At 40.2% G+C, this 15,034-nt stretch overlaps 2 protein-coding genes across 2 annotated transcripts in view; one reads left to right on the top strand and one right to left on the bottom strand.

The window, feature by feature from the left end:
• Positions 1-15,034, top strand: part of Spata17 (spermatogenesis associated 17) — a 177,835-nt gene that overhangs the window by 88,446 nt on the left and 74,355 nt on the right.
• On the bottom strand, positions 5,276-5,618 carry LOC130874709 (60S ribosomal protein L39). Its single transcript, XM_057770145.1, has one exon. It carries the CDS (start codon positions 5,570-5,572, stop codon positions 5,417-5,419), a length of 156 nt encoding a protein of 51 aa, XP_057626128.1. The 5' UTR covers positions 5,573-5,618; the 3' UTR covers positions 5,276-5,416.

Here is a 15,034-nt window from a genome sequence, read left to right as displayed (position 1 = left end):
TTTACTCTAGAAACTGTTCTTAGTTGTTTACTCCTGGACTGCTTACTCTAGGAAATCTCGGTTTCAAAAGATCTGTGTTTTAATTGTCAATAGCAAGTGTACATACTTTTTGTAAGAAGTATATCCGTGTACAAACAGTTTTGTTGAACTGTGTAAAAAGAAACCCTGTAACATTTTTAAAGGAGAACATAGTTTATTGGAAGTTCCAATAATCTAGTAATAATAATATTAATATTCATTGTATATACTAATTATAGCATTAAATTCCTAGTTAGTAGGTATAATAAATAATGCTCTAAAATAATATTGAACCTACTATAATAAATAATGCTTTAAAAACATTGAAGAATTTTTAAGAGCAAAATTGTGTTTGTTAATTCAGATATGTATAATATTATTTAGTGAATTAACTTTAGACTGATTATTGCTGATATATTGATATTTGCTGATGCAATTTAAAATTTCAACTTAATTTTAAGCCTATTTTAGCATGAATCTGATGTATTTTTAAATAGTTTTAGAAGCTATTCATAATTTTTATTGTTATCTCATTTTTATTCAAGCAAATATGTTTGTGCTGATAGGACTTACATGAGTAAATAACTAATATTACAATGAGTGAATTAATAGACCCCCTCAGGGCTTTATTAATTAAAAAGTTCAAGTTATAGTAAAGCACCTTTTTTATATGTTTATTTCAATCAAAAAGCCGAACATGGCAACTTATTTGCATAAATAATCAATCACCATTTACTAGTAGTAATAAGGTTAATTTGTTGCTACAGACATAACAGGATTAGTCAGTTATATTCCCTAGAAAATACTATTTGCTATGCTCCTGCCACCTGTAAAACAGGGTTGTGTTTAGCGTTTTTACTAAGTGAACACATCAAAAAGTCTTTGTCCCTGTAAAAATTTTTTGAAAGGAAAGCTAATTTTAGTTGATTTGAATAAAGTAAAATGCAAGCAATGCCTCCCATTTGTAAATTTAATTTATCTTTCTCCAAAGATTGATTATTTAATAAAGTTATTCATTTTGATTCAGTAACCAGTCAAACCAAATCTAGCACATACAGGGCACATTTCCTTTGAAGAAAATCTCATTTACAGATTTGTTTTATTCCAGAGAAACTGATTTTCCTTCCGTTGCCCTTGTTCTTTGTAATAAATTATGCTGTCTGCTCCATCTACTGGTAGATGTATGCAAAGGCCTGTTGTTGTGTTCCCTAAAGGAAAACATTGTTTCCTGAGGATCAGCAGTCACGGGGGTGCATGTAAAACTCAAGATCCAAATTTCAAGAGCTGGTGCTTTGAAATAAACATCACTATATTGAATTATCCATAGCAGTAATTAATTGATACGTGGGAGTTGTTAATATGAACATAGGAAAGGATAAACACAGTAAGGATAAATATCAGTGTAACTGCATATTTTTTCTGGCATTTGATAGTTAACACACATTCAAATGGAAGTGTATCATAGAAATAGTTTTCATGTTATCTGCATGGTACTTTTTGATGTTTTTCCTTATACTGACAATTTTCATATGGGTACAAAAGTAATTCTTTTCAGTCTTGTGATTTTTTCAAAAAGGCCCTTTGTGGTGATCAATATTGACAAATTATAATTTAATATATTTGAATATTTGAAAAAATAAAATGTGTGCAGTCATCTTTTTCTCAAAACCATCCAAATTAGATTTATATGAAAAGGAACTATATCTTAATTAAAACTTAGACTTGACCTAGTCATAATAAACTGGTAGTCTGTTAAATGGGAAGCATATTTCCAAGATAAAGCTTATGAGGTGAAATTTTTATTTAGAAACATTTAATTTTTCTGAATTGTGTATTACCTCCCACATTGTCTTAGCTTCTGAGGACAGCGAGCGGAAAAGTTCTCAGTCTGAGTACATTAAGGATTTAGTTTCTGGTTTGCACTTTTGTCTTGCGATGGAGCCATGGAAAGAGGGCAGTCTCCTTGAGTGCATGTGCCATTGTCTGCATGTGTAGTGGTGTGCGTGCATCTGGGGAAGATGGCTCATGAATTTGGGAATGCCATATTTGTACAGGCTTCTCAGTAAACAGGCTACTTAGGATGAGCACCCAGCTGTCACAGGGAAACTCAGGAGCAATGATGGTGAAGGTCGCCATTAGTGGCTGCAGCACACTTTTGTGCCTGTTGGTCCTTTCCCAGAGGCCACTTCGTTCACAACAGGAAGAGTTTGGCTCCTTGTAGTTTCTTGGTTACACCTTTTCTCTTTGCTGTCTTTTCATGTTGTGCCTTTTTTTTCTTTCTGTGTGTTCTACTACCTTTGATTTCATTGTCTGTCCAAGACAGTGTTTACATGCCCATCCCCTGAATTCTAAGCAATGACAGAATTCTTTAAAATTATTTTTAGTTAAGTCTTTTGTTCTTTATCCCAATATATTTACCCCAGTCAGATTAATCTTTCAAAACTACCGTTATTTCATTTCCATTTGAAGTTTGTAAGCCTCCCAAGATCCATACTCGCTGTTTGATAAAATCCTTGTATACCCGCAGATTAGCACAGCCCGCAGGCCTTCAGAGAGATTTCTTTATGCAACTGATGACAGCTAACTGTCATCAGTTAAACTCATGACATCTGTGGAGTGCTCAGCCATAAATTGGATGTCTGTATCACACTCCTTTCCCCAAGGCTCAGGGGACATTGAATAAGCCAGCTGAAGGACTGTGAGAGCCAGAGGTCAGGCAGCACTGGAAGGAGGCAGTGTCTTCTGGACACGACAGGGCCACTGCCTTCACAACATCAGAGCACTATGGTGGCCTGCACTAGACCTGCACAAGGTCACACCAGTCAGCATTCTAGTGTGGAGGGGAGAGGGTCTCACAGACCCTGCTCCTGGCTGAGGAGCTATGGACAGCAGATGGCTGCTGAGGACGGACAGTCAGCCTTAAGGGTGTGGCCCACTAATTGGTCAACCATGGTCCTCTTGGTAGCCCACAACCATGAGTATTATGGCAGCACAGACTGATCCTAATGGGTTATTAAAAATAGTTTAAAAAGAAAATACGAGGACACAAAAAATGGGAAGGGTGTTGAGGTGACTGGGATGATTTGTGGAGGAGTTGGGGGTGAATATGATCAAGATACATTGTATGTGTATATAAAATTTCCAAAGAACTTAATAAAAATATATTTAAAACAATCCTTCCTTTTCAGCGTAACCATTGACAACCCTCCGCTATCTGCCTCCGCCCTGCCCACTCAGTCTTTCCTTCCTTTGCTCCTCTGTGTGGCCGTCCCATCACAACCTGACATTCTATTCAAGAAAAGCTCACCAAAAGGATCTCTTTACACACGGATGAAGCTGGTTACTTCTTACCGCTAGCTCTATTCTGGCCATTGAGTCCTGCTCTCCCTGCAAAGAGGGCAACTTCTAGCAGCTTCCCACCCACACTGACCCTTCCCACTCCTCTACTGTGAAAGATGTTTACCTCCCTCCTATTAAACTACTTTATCAATGAAATACATTAACTGGTCAGCTGTCCTTATTAGTGTAGATTGGCAAAAATTGATAGATTGTTAATAGTTCATAAGAGGAAGGGGGAGAAAGTTCTGTTCGGAAGTCTGAGAACAAGCTCAGAGTATGAAGATGTGGAAGACATAGGGTTGGTGGGAAGGGAATTCAGTATGTTAAAGAGCTTAAGGAATCCATGGGATGCATCTATCTGGGCAATGAAATAAGTGTTTATGGCACCAAAACGAAAGTGGGTCAGATACTCAGGAGAAAACTGTCAGTGATTTTGGAGGGCTCACCACCACTCAAGTTGAGTTATTAGCTCCATTCCATTGTGTATGTCTTATATTTGCTTTCTGAATCATATATTCCCAGCTACTGATTCTAAATGCTTTCATGGTCTGTCCTTTTAATAAGGCAGTTTTACAGGAGTTGATGAGCGCTGAGAGTCAGGACAGATCGATAAATGCGTGGTTCCAGCAATGACTTCATGGGGTTTGTGGAGACGGTATCTCAGTGCATACATATCCTATCCCTAATTCACTATGTAGCCCAGACTGTTCTTGAAATCACAGAAAGTCTCCTGCATTAAGTTCCCTAGGAGACTGATTGGTAAGGCTGCCATTCCACACCCTTCTTCCAAAAGAAGGTTGAAAATTTAAAGATGCATCTGCTCACAGGTGTACTCTAGCTTAAAGAAATGGATGATGTTGGAGTTCTCAGGAGAACTCAGGCACTGGAAGCTGAATCAGTGCCCCGCATATGATTAACTGAACTCCATTCACGGGGCACTCCATCCTCATTTCGGAGGATCCAGAGATCCTTGCAGGGAGATTAGTGCTCCATCACCTATTTTCCTACCGAAGGGTATGGCAGTGCTTACAGAGATGGGCCCCCAATCAGCCCATGGACACTCATAGAAAAAAGCTAGAGCCTTGATGTAAAATTATAGCAAAGCCATGCATAGGCAGTTACAGAAATTCCATGTGCAAACTCTAACTGATTGATCATATTGATCTGTTTCCATATATTTATCTTTACCATGTTCTGTGAAGCAGCAATTACCTCAGCAACATTAACCAAAATGTCGTCTGGGCATTTTCCCCCTTTGGATGGTTGGTAGATTTATTCTTTCATGAAGACTGTGCAGAAGATAAAGGCCTGACCTCTGACCCCTGGATGCATAGTTCAAGAAGGCCTTGGTGCCTGGCCATTCTGCATCCCACTGAGTGGTCCATTCCAGGGTAGCAGCCGGTTAGCATCCCTCACCTTCGCTGCTCTCTCTTAGGACAGACCAAAGGCTGAACTAGTGGGAGAATGAACTCAGCATTAGCTTTTCGATTTTACCTCCTCCCTCCTGCAGGGTATGGATACTTTTTATTGTATTGTAATACATGGAAAAGAAGAATTATTATCCTCAATTTTCATTATGTAGAGAGAATTAAGTGGGGAAAAACATTGTCACCAAATTAGTCCCTTCTCTGCTCTATTCCTCCTGTCTTGACTACCAGATACATCTAAGAAATTCAGGCAAAAATGTGGACAGAAGCAAAATGAAAATTAGAAGCCACTGAAGAGAAACAGAAACTTAAGAAACTACCTTAGACACACCCACAAAACATATATAATATACATGTAATTTCTTTTTCAACATACAATGCTAAAAAGCAATTTTTAAATGAATTCTTTAGGAAGATATTATAAAACTTTCCTTTTTGTGATTAAAAATATAATCCTGCTGTGGAACCACTTTTTTTTTTTTTTCAAAAGGTTCTACATTTTATTACTGGAGAAACCACTCCCAACTTAAAGAGGATCAAGTCTCCAGGTTGAAAATGTTGAACTTCATCTTGTAACACTCATCAAGGATCACGATTCATCATAAATTGTCTTGTCATTCATTGTTGACTCCTTACAGACCCAGCTTCGTTCTCCTCCAGTGTCTTCTCTTGGAGTTGTACCTGATTTTGTTGCCAGTTTTCATCCGAATCCACTGAGGAATAGGGCGATTTTGCTTTTGTTTCTTAGCCAGGAATCGCTTGATTCTGAAAGTCTTGTGAGAAGACATGGCGAGAAGCCTAGGCGGGCAGGTGGCGCACGATGGCGAAGGAAAGGCGAAGAGGTGTGGAACCACTTTTTAAACATATTTATTTTATTGATTTTTAAATTATGTGTCTGTGGAAGGGTGGTAAGTGCATGTGAGTACTGGTGTCCTTCAAGGTCATAGACCAGGAGCTGCAGTTTTAGATAATATAATTCTCAATGCAACCAAATGAATACATTTTTTCTTGAGATTTAGATCAGTGGGAAAGCCCTTGCTTCCCACCCTTTAGGCATTAGTTTCAATTTCCAGTAATGAAAAAGAGAACAGAGGAAGCAAGGAGTAGGGAGGAGGAGAAGGGAGGGGAGAAAAGGAGGAGGAGGAAGGGAAGAAGAGATAGAGGAATGGGAAAGAAGGAAGACATTATTATGATGATGTACCATTTCAAGTTCATAGAGAACATTAAAAGTCCAACAGAGACCAAATATAACTGCTTTGACTAACTGCTTGACCAAACTCTATAATATTTGTTCTCTATGTTTTGACAATAATCTTGTTATTCTTTCCAAAGTGACAAGAGAATTACTCATTCTCTCCTCTAGCAATATTAATCTAAGATTTTATTCCTATGGAAAGGTTGCATGATGTATTATATCTATTATGCCTTGGAATCTTTTTCTTTCCTTTTTTCTTCTTTTTTCCCTTGAGAAAGGGTTCTGGGGTCTCATTATGCAGCCCTGGCTCACATGGAACTCACTATTGGACTAGGCTGACCTCCAAGTCACAGAGATCCGCCTGCCTCTGCCTCCTGAGTGCTGGGGTTAAATATGTGTGCTAACACAAATTTTTAAAGGGAGATCTCTTTAAGAAGGGATTTCTCAGTTTTAGATAGAAAGTCCTAAGAATTAAATTTTGTCCTTATGATTTATATGGCTATTGGAATAATTTTCCAGAGCAGCTTGAGGTCATGTAGGCTGCAGTGCATGGGCCATATTTCAGTGCGGTCTCTGGGGCGCCTTCTCTCCTGGCTTAGTCTCTACAGTGAGGGGTATGCTATTACTGGGAGCTACTGCTCTGTCGAGATTCAAGAATATTTACAAAACAACAAAACTTATGTAAATATAACTAACTAAACCCAACATAAATGTATACCCAATTCATCATTATTTTTAGCTTTGTCTTAGACATACTGAACTGACCAACCCTCTCACACCTCAGCAAATGAAACCGAAACTGTTACATATTTTTTACTATTTTTCTTTTAAATGTATTCAAGTTTGTCCTTCATTTGCTATGAAAGCATGTATATGTACATGGGTATATAAAAAACTCTGAATTATTAAAATATATGCTTTATACTTGATCATAGCTAAAAGGTCAAGAGACAGTATTTATTTATTACACACACAAATGTGTTACATACATAACACATATCTTTCAATGCTGGAGACTGAACCCAGGGTTTCTTCCATACTAATCACTTGCTCTAATACTAGCAATGTCCTTAGCATCTGTGGGTCTTATATCATTAAAATGACTCAGTTAATTGTACTGGATGTATATTTACATAACTATACTAAAATCAGTAACCCTGTCAACTACTGCATGAACATTCAAATTGCTGAGTTCCCCTAATCTATTAAGGCAAATTTCCCTCCTTGTTTTACACTTTAATGTAACACTTACCTTCTTTATTGGAGTTACACCTACCTCCTTATAGTGTAGGTGAACCCATAAAGGGGAACATAAAACCTCCCCTTTTTTTTTTTTTTTGCTGTTTTAGGAGTCAGGGTCTCCTTGTGTGGCCTGACTGGCATTGATCCTAAAATGTCTCTATCTCCTGGTACTGATATTCCATGTAGGCCCTAGCATATTGTACTCTTTATCCTAACTCTGACTTGCAATATTTTTAGATTCAAAACAAGTAGTTTAGATTTTATTTCTAATCTAATCGCTTAGTATTTCTTCTTTTAATTAAAAAACATAACAAGAATTCAATATTTGAAGGTATTATTTGTATTTGCACCAGTTTATTCTTGTGGGTTCTTCAAAGGACAAATCTTGTATATAAAGAACAGACGGAGAGGAGGCTAACACCAGTGAGATTCTAGACAGGCCAAATCAAGCCAGGTCATACAGCAGGCAGAATGAACCTGAAATTCACACTCTGGTCTAGCTGTCTTCAAAACCACTCTCTCCTAATGGATTTCATGGTACAGAGAAAGGGCCTATCTCAAGGGTGTGCTCCTGGGCAGTGGAAAGCACACTCTAATGCCGCTGTTGCTTGAAAGCAAGAACTAGACAGCACACTCCACACCATTGCCTTCTCTGCATTGTGGAACTAGTTACCAGTGTCTTCAAACATGCTGAGGTGGGGCAAGGGAGAACAAGTTTGATGTGTGGGGTCTTCTTGACCAGAAGGCAAGCATAAGTTTCTGGGCCCATAGGGACAGGTTTTTGGCAATGTATTTGTCTTCTCAGAAAGAGCCTCTAGAGAGAAGTAAATGCATGATTTTCATTGAATTATTTGTTACCTCTGCTGTCCAGAAAAAGTTTATTCAATATTGCATGTGATTGAGATTTAAAAAAAAAAGGTAATAAAAGCACTGTGACTTTGGCATCTTACTCTCAAATTAGCTACTAATAGTTCTTTTGATTAATAATGTTCATGTTAGTGAAAAGGGTGGCTTGTTATGTTCCAAATGACAAAAAAAATGGACCATTTATTGGTATATACAGCACTATCTGCAATGCCAGTGCATTTGATGACAGGAAGGAGATAGGATCTTCACCAAAGGCATGGGATGGACGAATAGGGGTAGAAACGGGCTCAGAAGAGAAAGACAGGTGTCAGGGCCTAATCACGAGCACCTTTCCCTGTTTAAGTTCAGAGCCAATTAGAGAAAGATGGAATGGATCTGCTTTGTATCTTCTGGACTCTGTCAGTAATGACTGATTCAGTGTGATTCCATTCTTTTCCTCATAGTAAAGCAAGGAGAACAACCCCATTGCAATGTACTGACCTCATAATAAAGCAGGAACAGCCCCATCACAGTGCGCTGACCTCATAGTAAAGCAGGAACAACCCCATCGCAATGCACTGGCCTCATAGTAAAGCAGGAACAACCCCATCGCAATGCACTGGCCTCATAGTAAAGCAAGGAGAACAACCCCATTGCAATGTACTGACCTCATAGTAAAGCAGGAACAGCCCCATCACAGTGCACTGACCTCATAGTAAAGCAGGAACAACCCCATCGCAATGCACTGACCTCATAGTAAAGCAGGAACAACCCCATCGCAATGCACTGGCCTCATAGTAAAGCAGGAACAGCCCCATCACAATGCACTGACCTCATAGTAAAGCAAGAACAACAGCCCCATGGCAATGCACTGAGAAGGAAGTAGGGAACAGATATTAGCTTCCCATTGCTAGGCTGGCTTTCAAGGGGAGGGAGACAGGAGCATACCTGGGCGGGAGCACCTTTTGCACGCTGGACTGAAACCCTCCGTTCCCTGACCCAGGGAAGGGGAAGAGAGAGAGAGAGAGAGAGAGAGAGAGAGAGAGAGAGAGAGAGAGAGAGAGAGAGAGGAGAGAGAGGGAGAGAAAACACAGCAGGAAAAGGAAAAGTAGGAGAATGGGGGAATGTGTGCTTTCCCCCTCACTAGGATGACAGGATTGACAGGAAAGTAAGGTTAGACTAGGAGACACATTTATATGTTCCCAAAATAGCCACATGGGGGAGAGAGCTTGAAAAGATAAGAGATGATGCCCAACATTCTGAAGATTGTTTTTGGCAGTAGCCTCATCCCACAAGTGGCAGACTCAATGTCCCCTGACTGTTTCCCCAGATCTCCCCCTCCCTGATTTCTTCAGTTATTCTCTTGGTCTCAATGCCTTTCTCCCATTTTTATTAGAAAATGCTACCTAGCTTTAGAACAAATGCAGGTATTCTTGCTACACAGATTCAGTTCCCACAACACGTTCTATATCTTTGATAACAGGCACCAGAAGATGTGTGCCTTGGCTATGGAATGTTACCTTATGTCATGAAAAGTCAGACTTCCCTTCTTCTTAAGAATGGCCTCGGACATGAAGGGCATTGTCCATCTCTGTGCACACCTTAGATTGAACAGGTTGGCCGGTGGTCTGTAGTTACTGACTTTAGCTGGCATTAGGGAATATTGTGTTTAAATCTTTTCCTTCTCATCAGCATTCACATGAAATGTTTTCATTTATAATATTAACAGAAATAGCAAATTCACCTCTTAAAATGCACATCTTTTATTTGGTAAAGGCGGCTATGTAGAAATATATCTCCCTGATCATGTAAGAATAAAATGACACCAAACCTTTGTTTCTTCCTCTTTAAGAAACATGAAAAAAACAAAAATTTCTCCAGAATAAAACAGGCACAACATAACATCTAGAGGACGCTTCTGTTGGGGGGGTGATGGAGGAGTTAATTTCATTGGTTAAATAAAGAAACTGCCTAGGCCCATTTGATAGGCCAACCCTTAGGTGGGTGGAGTAAACAGAACAGAATGCTGGGAGAAAGAAGCCGAGTCAGTGGAGTCGCCATGATTCTCCCACTCCAGACAGACGCAGGTTAAGATCTTTCCTGGTAAGCCAGCTTGTGGTACTACACAGAATATTAGAAATGGGTTAGATCAATATGTAAGAGCTAGCCAATAAGAGGCTGAAACTAATGGGCTAGGCAGTGTTCAAAAGAATACAGTTTCCATGTAATTATTTTGGGGCATAAGCCATGTGGGCGGCCGGGTGCCGGGGACGCAGCCCTGCCGCTTTTATTACAACAGGGGGGCTCTGCATTTCTACCTCTCCTTGCACCAAAGCTCTGATGGCCCTAGAGATCTCCATCCATGTCAAGTACTGAGGGCCGCTGGGGTCTTCTCCATAGATGACGAGGCCACCAGGGTCTTCTCCAGGCATGCTGAGTCCTAAGGGCCACTGGGATCTTCTCCAGTCATGACAAGTCCTAAGGGCTGCTAGGCTCTTCTCCATACATGCCAAGACCACTGGAGTTTTCTCCATACATGCCAAGCCCTGAGGGCTGCTGGGGTCTTCCCCAGGCTTGCTGAGTCCTGAGGGACACTGGGGTCTTCCCCAGGCTTGCTGAGTCCTGAGGGACACTGGGGTCTTCCCCAGGCTTGCTGAGTCCTGAGGGACACTGGGGTCTTCCCCAGGTATGCTGAGCTCTGAAGGACACTGGGATCTTCTCCTGCACAGCTGAATGCAGGTCTACTGCTCCCAGTAGCAGCAGCATTGAGTTTCTCAGGGAATGGCCCCCAAGTGAACACACAAGTCACCTGCCAGTGGAAAATAGCGCCTGCATGCCACCCTGCCCGGTTTAAGATCCTAGAAGTCTTGCAAGAAGCCCCTTCAGGAGGTAATGGTGACTTCTACAGACTGCTCCACAGGGCTTCACTGTAACTTGATGGAAACCTTTTACAATTCTTTTCTTCTCTCCTCTCCAGGCTTCACCTTTCTTCCCTTCTTTCCCGTTCAGTTCTGCTCTCTCTGTGTGGCAGTGGGGCTGAGGACAGAACATGGTAGTACCTGGTGTGCAGTAAACAAGTGCTCCAGCTCAGGACTAGAATGACCAGCTCAGGGCTACAGTGACAAGCAGCCACCAAAGGAAACCTGTGTGAAATATGCCAGGCTCCTGAGTTTTAAGCAAATAATGCTTTTAAAAATAAGACAAGAGTCGTGAAGATTTCTACTGTTTCACACAGCGATTGAGACTACTTGGGCTCCAAAACTCTCTTAGCTGAAGTAAAACAGCAAGTGTGTGTGGTTAGCAGGGGTTAGCATTTTATGTGATTTTATTTGCTTTACGTCAGTAGGTTCGTATCACATAGACATCAGTGAATGCCCAGCGTTGAGTGCAGCCTGAGATGCGAGAGGAATACAGCTGCTAGAGCAGAGAAATGGCCATGCTACCTTCCGGTCCTCAGCATGAGCAGCCGTCCAGCTGCCTCCTAAACACCGGGCTACAGCAGCATGGCAACACTGTCTCCTAACAGCAGGGCAATTACTTACTGAGTAGGGTTTAACAAATCCCCCAGCACAGGACATCCAATAGCTATGATGGACTGTGTCGCCATTGTCGGTTCAGCAGGCAACTCAATGGCAGTGGCAAATATTTCACTCAGTTCTCTGGCCCACTTTTACTTTTCCAGTCCTCAAAGCCCTTTGCTACTGCCTTTCCTTAATGTCCTGTTTCTAGCTGTATCTGCTTACAGTTTAGTGCACAGGCACACTTCAGGTAGGCGCCTGTAAGAAAGGGGGACCTCTCGCCGTGTTCAGATTTTAAGTCAAGACACCTGAAAATGCTTTTAGACTTTGTCCCTTTGTAATAATCTGTGGCTTCTGTTTGCTGAGTGACTGGAGCAATTTCTGTTTCCTAAAAGGAAAAGGTGACATCTCTGAACTAACCTGTTCACTCCCAGGGTAAGCAGCTTTCAGGTCTGGGCTCTGACTGTGTGTTAGATGGCAAAACCTACCAGGAAACATCAGTACCTGGTATGGGAATCCAAGGTGTCCGCATTCAGTTCCATAGTCTCTTCACTCGACAAATGAGTTCTGAGAGGAACCCCCAGCAACAAAGAAAGAAGTCGACTGCAGCATCCCTCAGGCACCCCGGCCACAAAGGTCCGTGTGAGGGAGCAGCATTGCGCACGTTTTGAGCATCCTGAGACTGCAACGCTCCATGTGAGCACATCTGTCCTCTGCTTTCAAATCCGCAACACCTAAAAGCACTCCAGCTTCAGAATAAAGACTGAGGAGAAAGGAGCCTGCTGATAGATTGTTAGAAATATGGAATAGTTCAAAATATTAATGTAAGGCTAAGGGTGACTGGCTAACAAATGGTACATTTGCTCATTGCTCAACCTGACATAATTAATATTCTAGGTCATGCTTAAGTTCCCATGATGGACGGTCTGAAGGGAGAAATTCAGGACAAATATATATATATATATATATATATATATATATATATATATATATATATTATAACTCATTGCCTTTTTTTTTTTGACCACTCAGAATCATAGCCTTTAAAAAAAAAATCAGCTTTCACACCTCATTTGCCGTCTTCACCACCAGGCCACCAGTCAGCAGCTGGGCCTGTTGCAAGGAGGTCAGTGGGAAGCTATTAGCAGAGTCGCCTCCTGAGAGCTCCTAGGCCTTATTGAGTTGAGTGTTAGCATGACAGAACTGCAAATAACTCAGGGTTAGGCTTTTTCTTTTTCTTTCTCTTTTTTCAAACAGTTAGCACAGATTTCCCCATAGTGTTGGTCACTCTAGGAAATTATTGCTGAAAATGAAGTCCCCAAAGCTAGCATGGCAGTGGCCCTTCTAGACTGTGAGAAATGGGGAAAGTAGAAAATATGCCCTTGTCCCTTTGGGGTTACTGAGTTCTTCTGTGTCTCGCAGGAAACATTCTTCTTAACCAGCTTTCAGATATGGAATGTGGCAATTGAAACAGTCATATATTTTTAAGCTTTACTTACTTAAAGAAATAATAATTAAATGGTGACTATAGCATTAAATAGGTATTTGCTTGCTGTGGGAGGTCCAGGAGGGCCAGACTGCTTTTCCTGAGGTAAGTTAGCTATCGTAGTAATTTCTAAAATACTGACACCTTGAAGATTTTAAATGATACATTTGAAATTCAATTAAAATATATTTTCTATCTATATTTGATTTAAATTGCAAAGAGAATACACATGAGGAGGTCTCTATATAGTTGCAAAGTCTAATTTAAGAAAGCTATCATGTCTCTCAGGCTATTTGCATTTCCCATCTTGCCTATGTATACACGTGCGTGCAGATGCACGAGAAGATCAAGATTCCTAACGGGGCAAAGTTAATACAGATGCTAGCAGCTGTTCAGACCAATGGGAGTCTAAATGGTAAATTACAACCTTTGCTCAGTTGTATGAATCTCACAACTTAATCTATAAGGTCGTGGAAATCTGGGCAGTAAAGTAAATTAACAGATTTCCAATTAGACTGCCACCATCCAAAATGGTATTCATTATCTTGTATCTTTTTTCAGAGAGCAAATGACATGGTTATTTTATGTTGAAGTCATCTTTTTAATCTAACATTTGTTCTTCCCCCTCATCCTCTGTACATTCTTGATCTAGAAAAGCATTCTAAAAACCATCTGAAGACTTGCCCTCAGCTGAGTGGCCACTAAAGCTCCTATAGACATGCCTACACATGTGTATATATGTTCCTTCACTGAAGCTCCTATAGACATATGTACACATGTCTATATGTTTCTTCACTAAAGCTCCTATAGACATATGTACACAGGTGTGTATCACATGTCTATATGTTCCTTCACTAAAGCTACTGTAGACATACATACACATATGTATATGTTCCTTCACTGCCGTTTGTTTCTTTCATGTATCCATCCACTTTGTTTTCTATAATAACAAAAGTGTGTTACCCTTACACTAAATTACTTTCTGTAACTTAAAAAAAACTCATTCTAAAATATAGTCTCACTCATATTAAGGAGTAAATATCAAAGAAGAAACAATTTGAAAATAATTTTAGACATGTGTTTGTGTTAGCTTTATTTTATGTACAATAAATTCGGTCCTTAATTGAAAAGTAGAAAAGTTGGATTTGAGGTGACCCAAGTAGGTCTAATCATGGTTTCATGAAAGTAAATATGAACAATGTGTTGTAGAAGAGGGTCACATCTCGAATTCCCTTTGGTCTCGTATGCTTTCGCTGCTTTGGAAAGCTGGAATTGCCGGACTGATATACTTTTCTGAATGGTTGAATGTTTAGAGTCACTTACTGTCTACTGCGTACCTTGTATCTTGATAGATTTTGAGGTTGCCAAAATACCCAAGAACGGCCATGCACTCCATTTGCTTGCTGAGGAAAACTGAGACACAAAGATAACTCTGAAACAGCAACTTCTGTGATGGATGATGGTGGAGCAGAGTGGTACCTCCAAGTCAGAAAGGAAGAATTGGGTCAGGGGCTGGGGTGGGTGTAGGATAGGAGCCAACTCTTGCTGAAGTGTTCATTAGAAATGTCAAACTTTTCCTGAACAATTTTCTAAAGACAGCTATTCTACCTAGTACTACCCATGGGACTTCACCTGTGTCAAAGTAATATATGATCAGAGATGCTTATGGATGAATTACAGCATAAAAGAAAAGTCTATTTTTTAGCAATAACAGAACCATTTAATAAATTCTTTATATAGTTTTGTGTCTACAGAGCCACCAATCATGCCATCCTTGAAACTTTTTACTTTTTTCTACGTATGTGAATTTGCACGAAGGGTATTTATACATGCACATGTATAGATATGTACATGTATTATTATTATGCTTCTATGGAAATCTAATACTACCAAAATATATTTATATCAAGTAAGGTTCTGTACAGTTTGTGATTTGAATAACAAGAGGTTTCTAGGAAATGGA

The sequence above is a fragment of the Chionomys nivalis genome, chromosome 5 (genome assembly GCF_950005125.1).
Source record: "Chionomys nivalis chromosome 5, mChiNiv1.1, whole genome shotgun sequence".
NCBI classification, from domain to species: domain Eukaryota; kingdom Metazoa; phylum Chordata; class Mammalia; order Rodentia; family Cricetidae; genus Chionomys; species Chionomys nivalis.
This window is presented reverse-complemented; position numbering and strand designations above follow the sequence as displayed.

Coding starts and splice junctions, on each gene's coding strand:
- LOC130874709 (XM_057770145.1), bottom strand. CDS start 5,572: ATGTCTTCTCACAAGACTTTCAGAATCAAGCGATTCCTGGCTAAGAAA.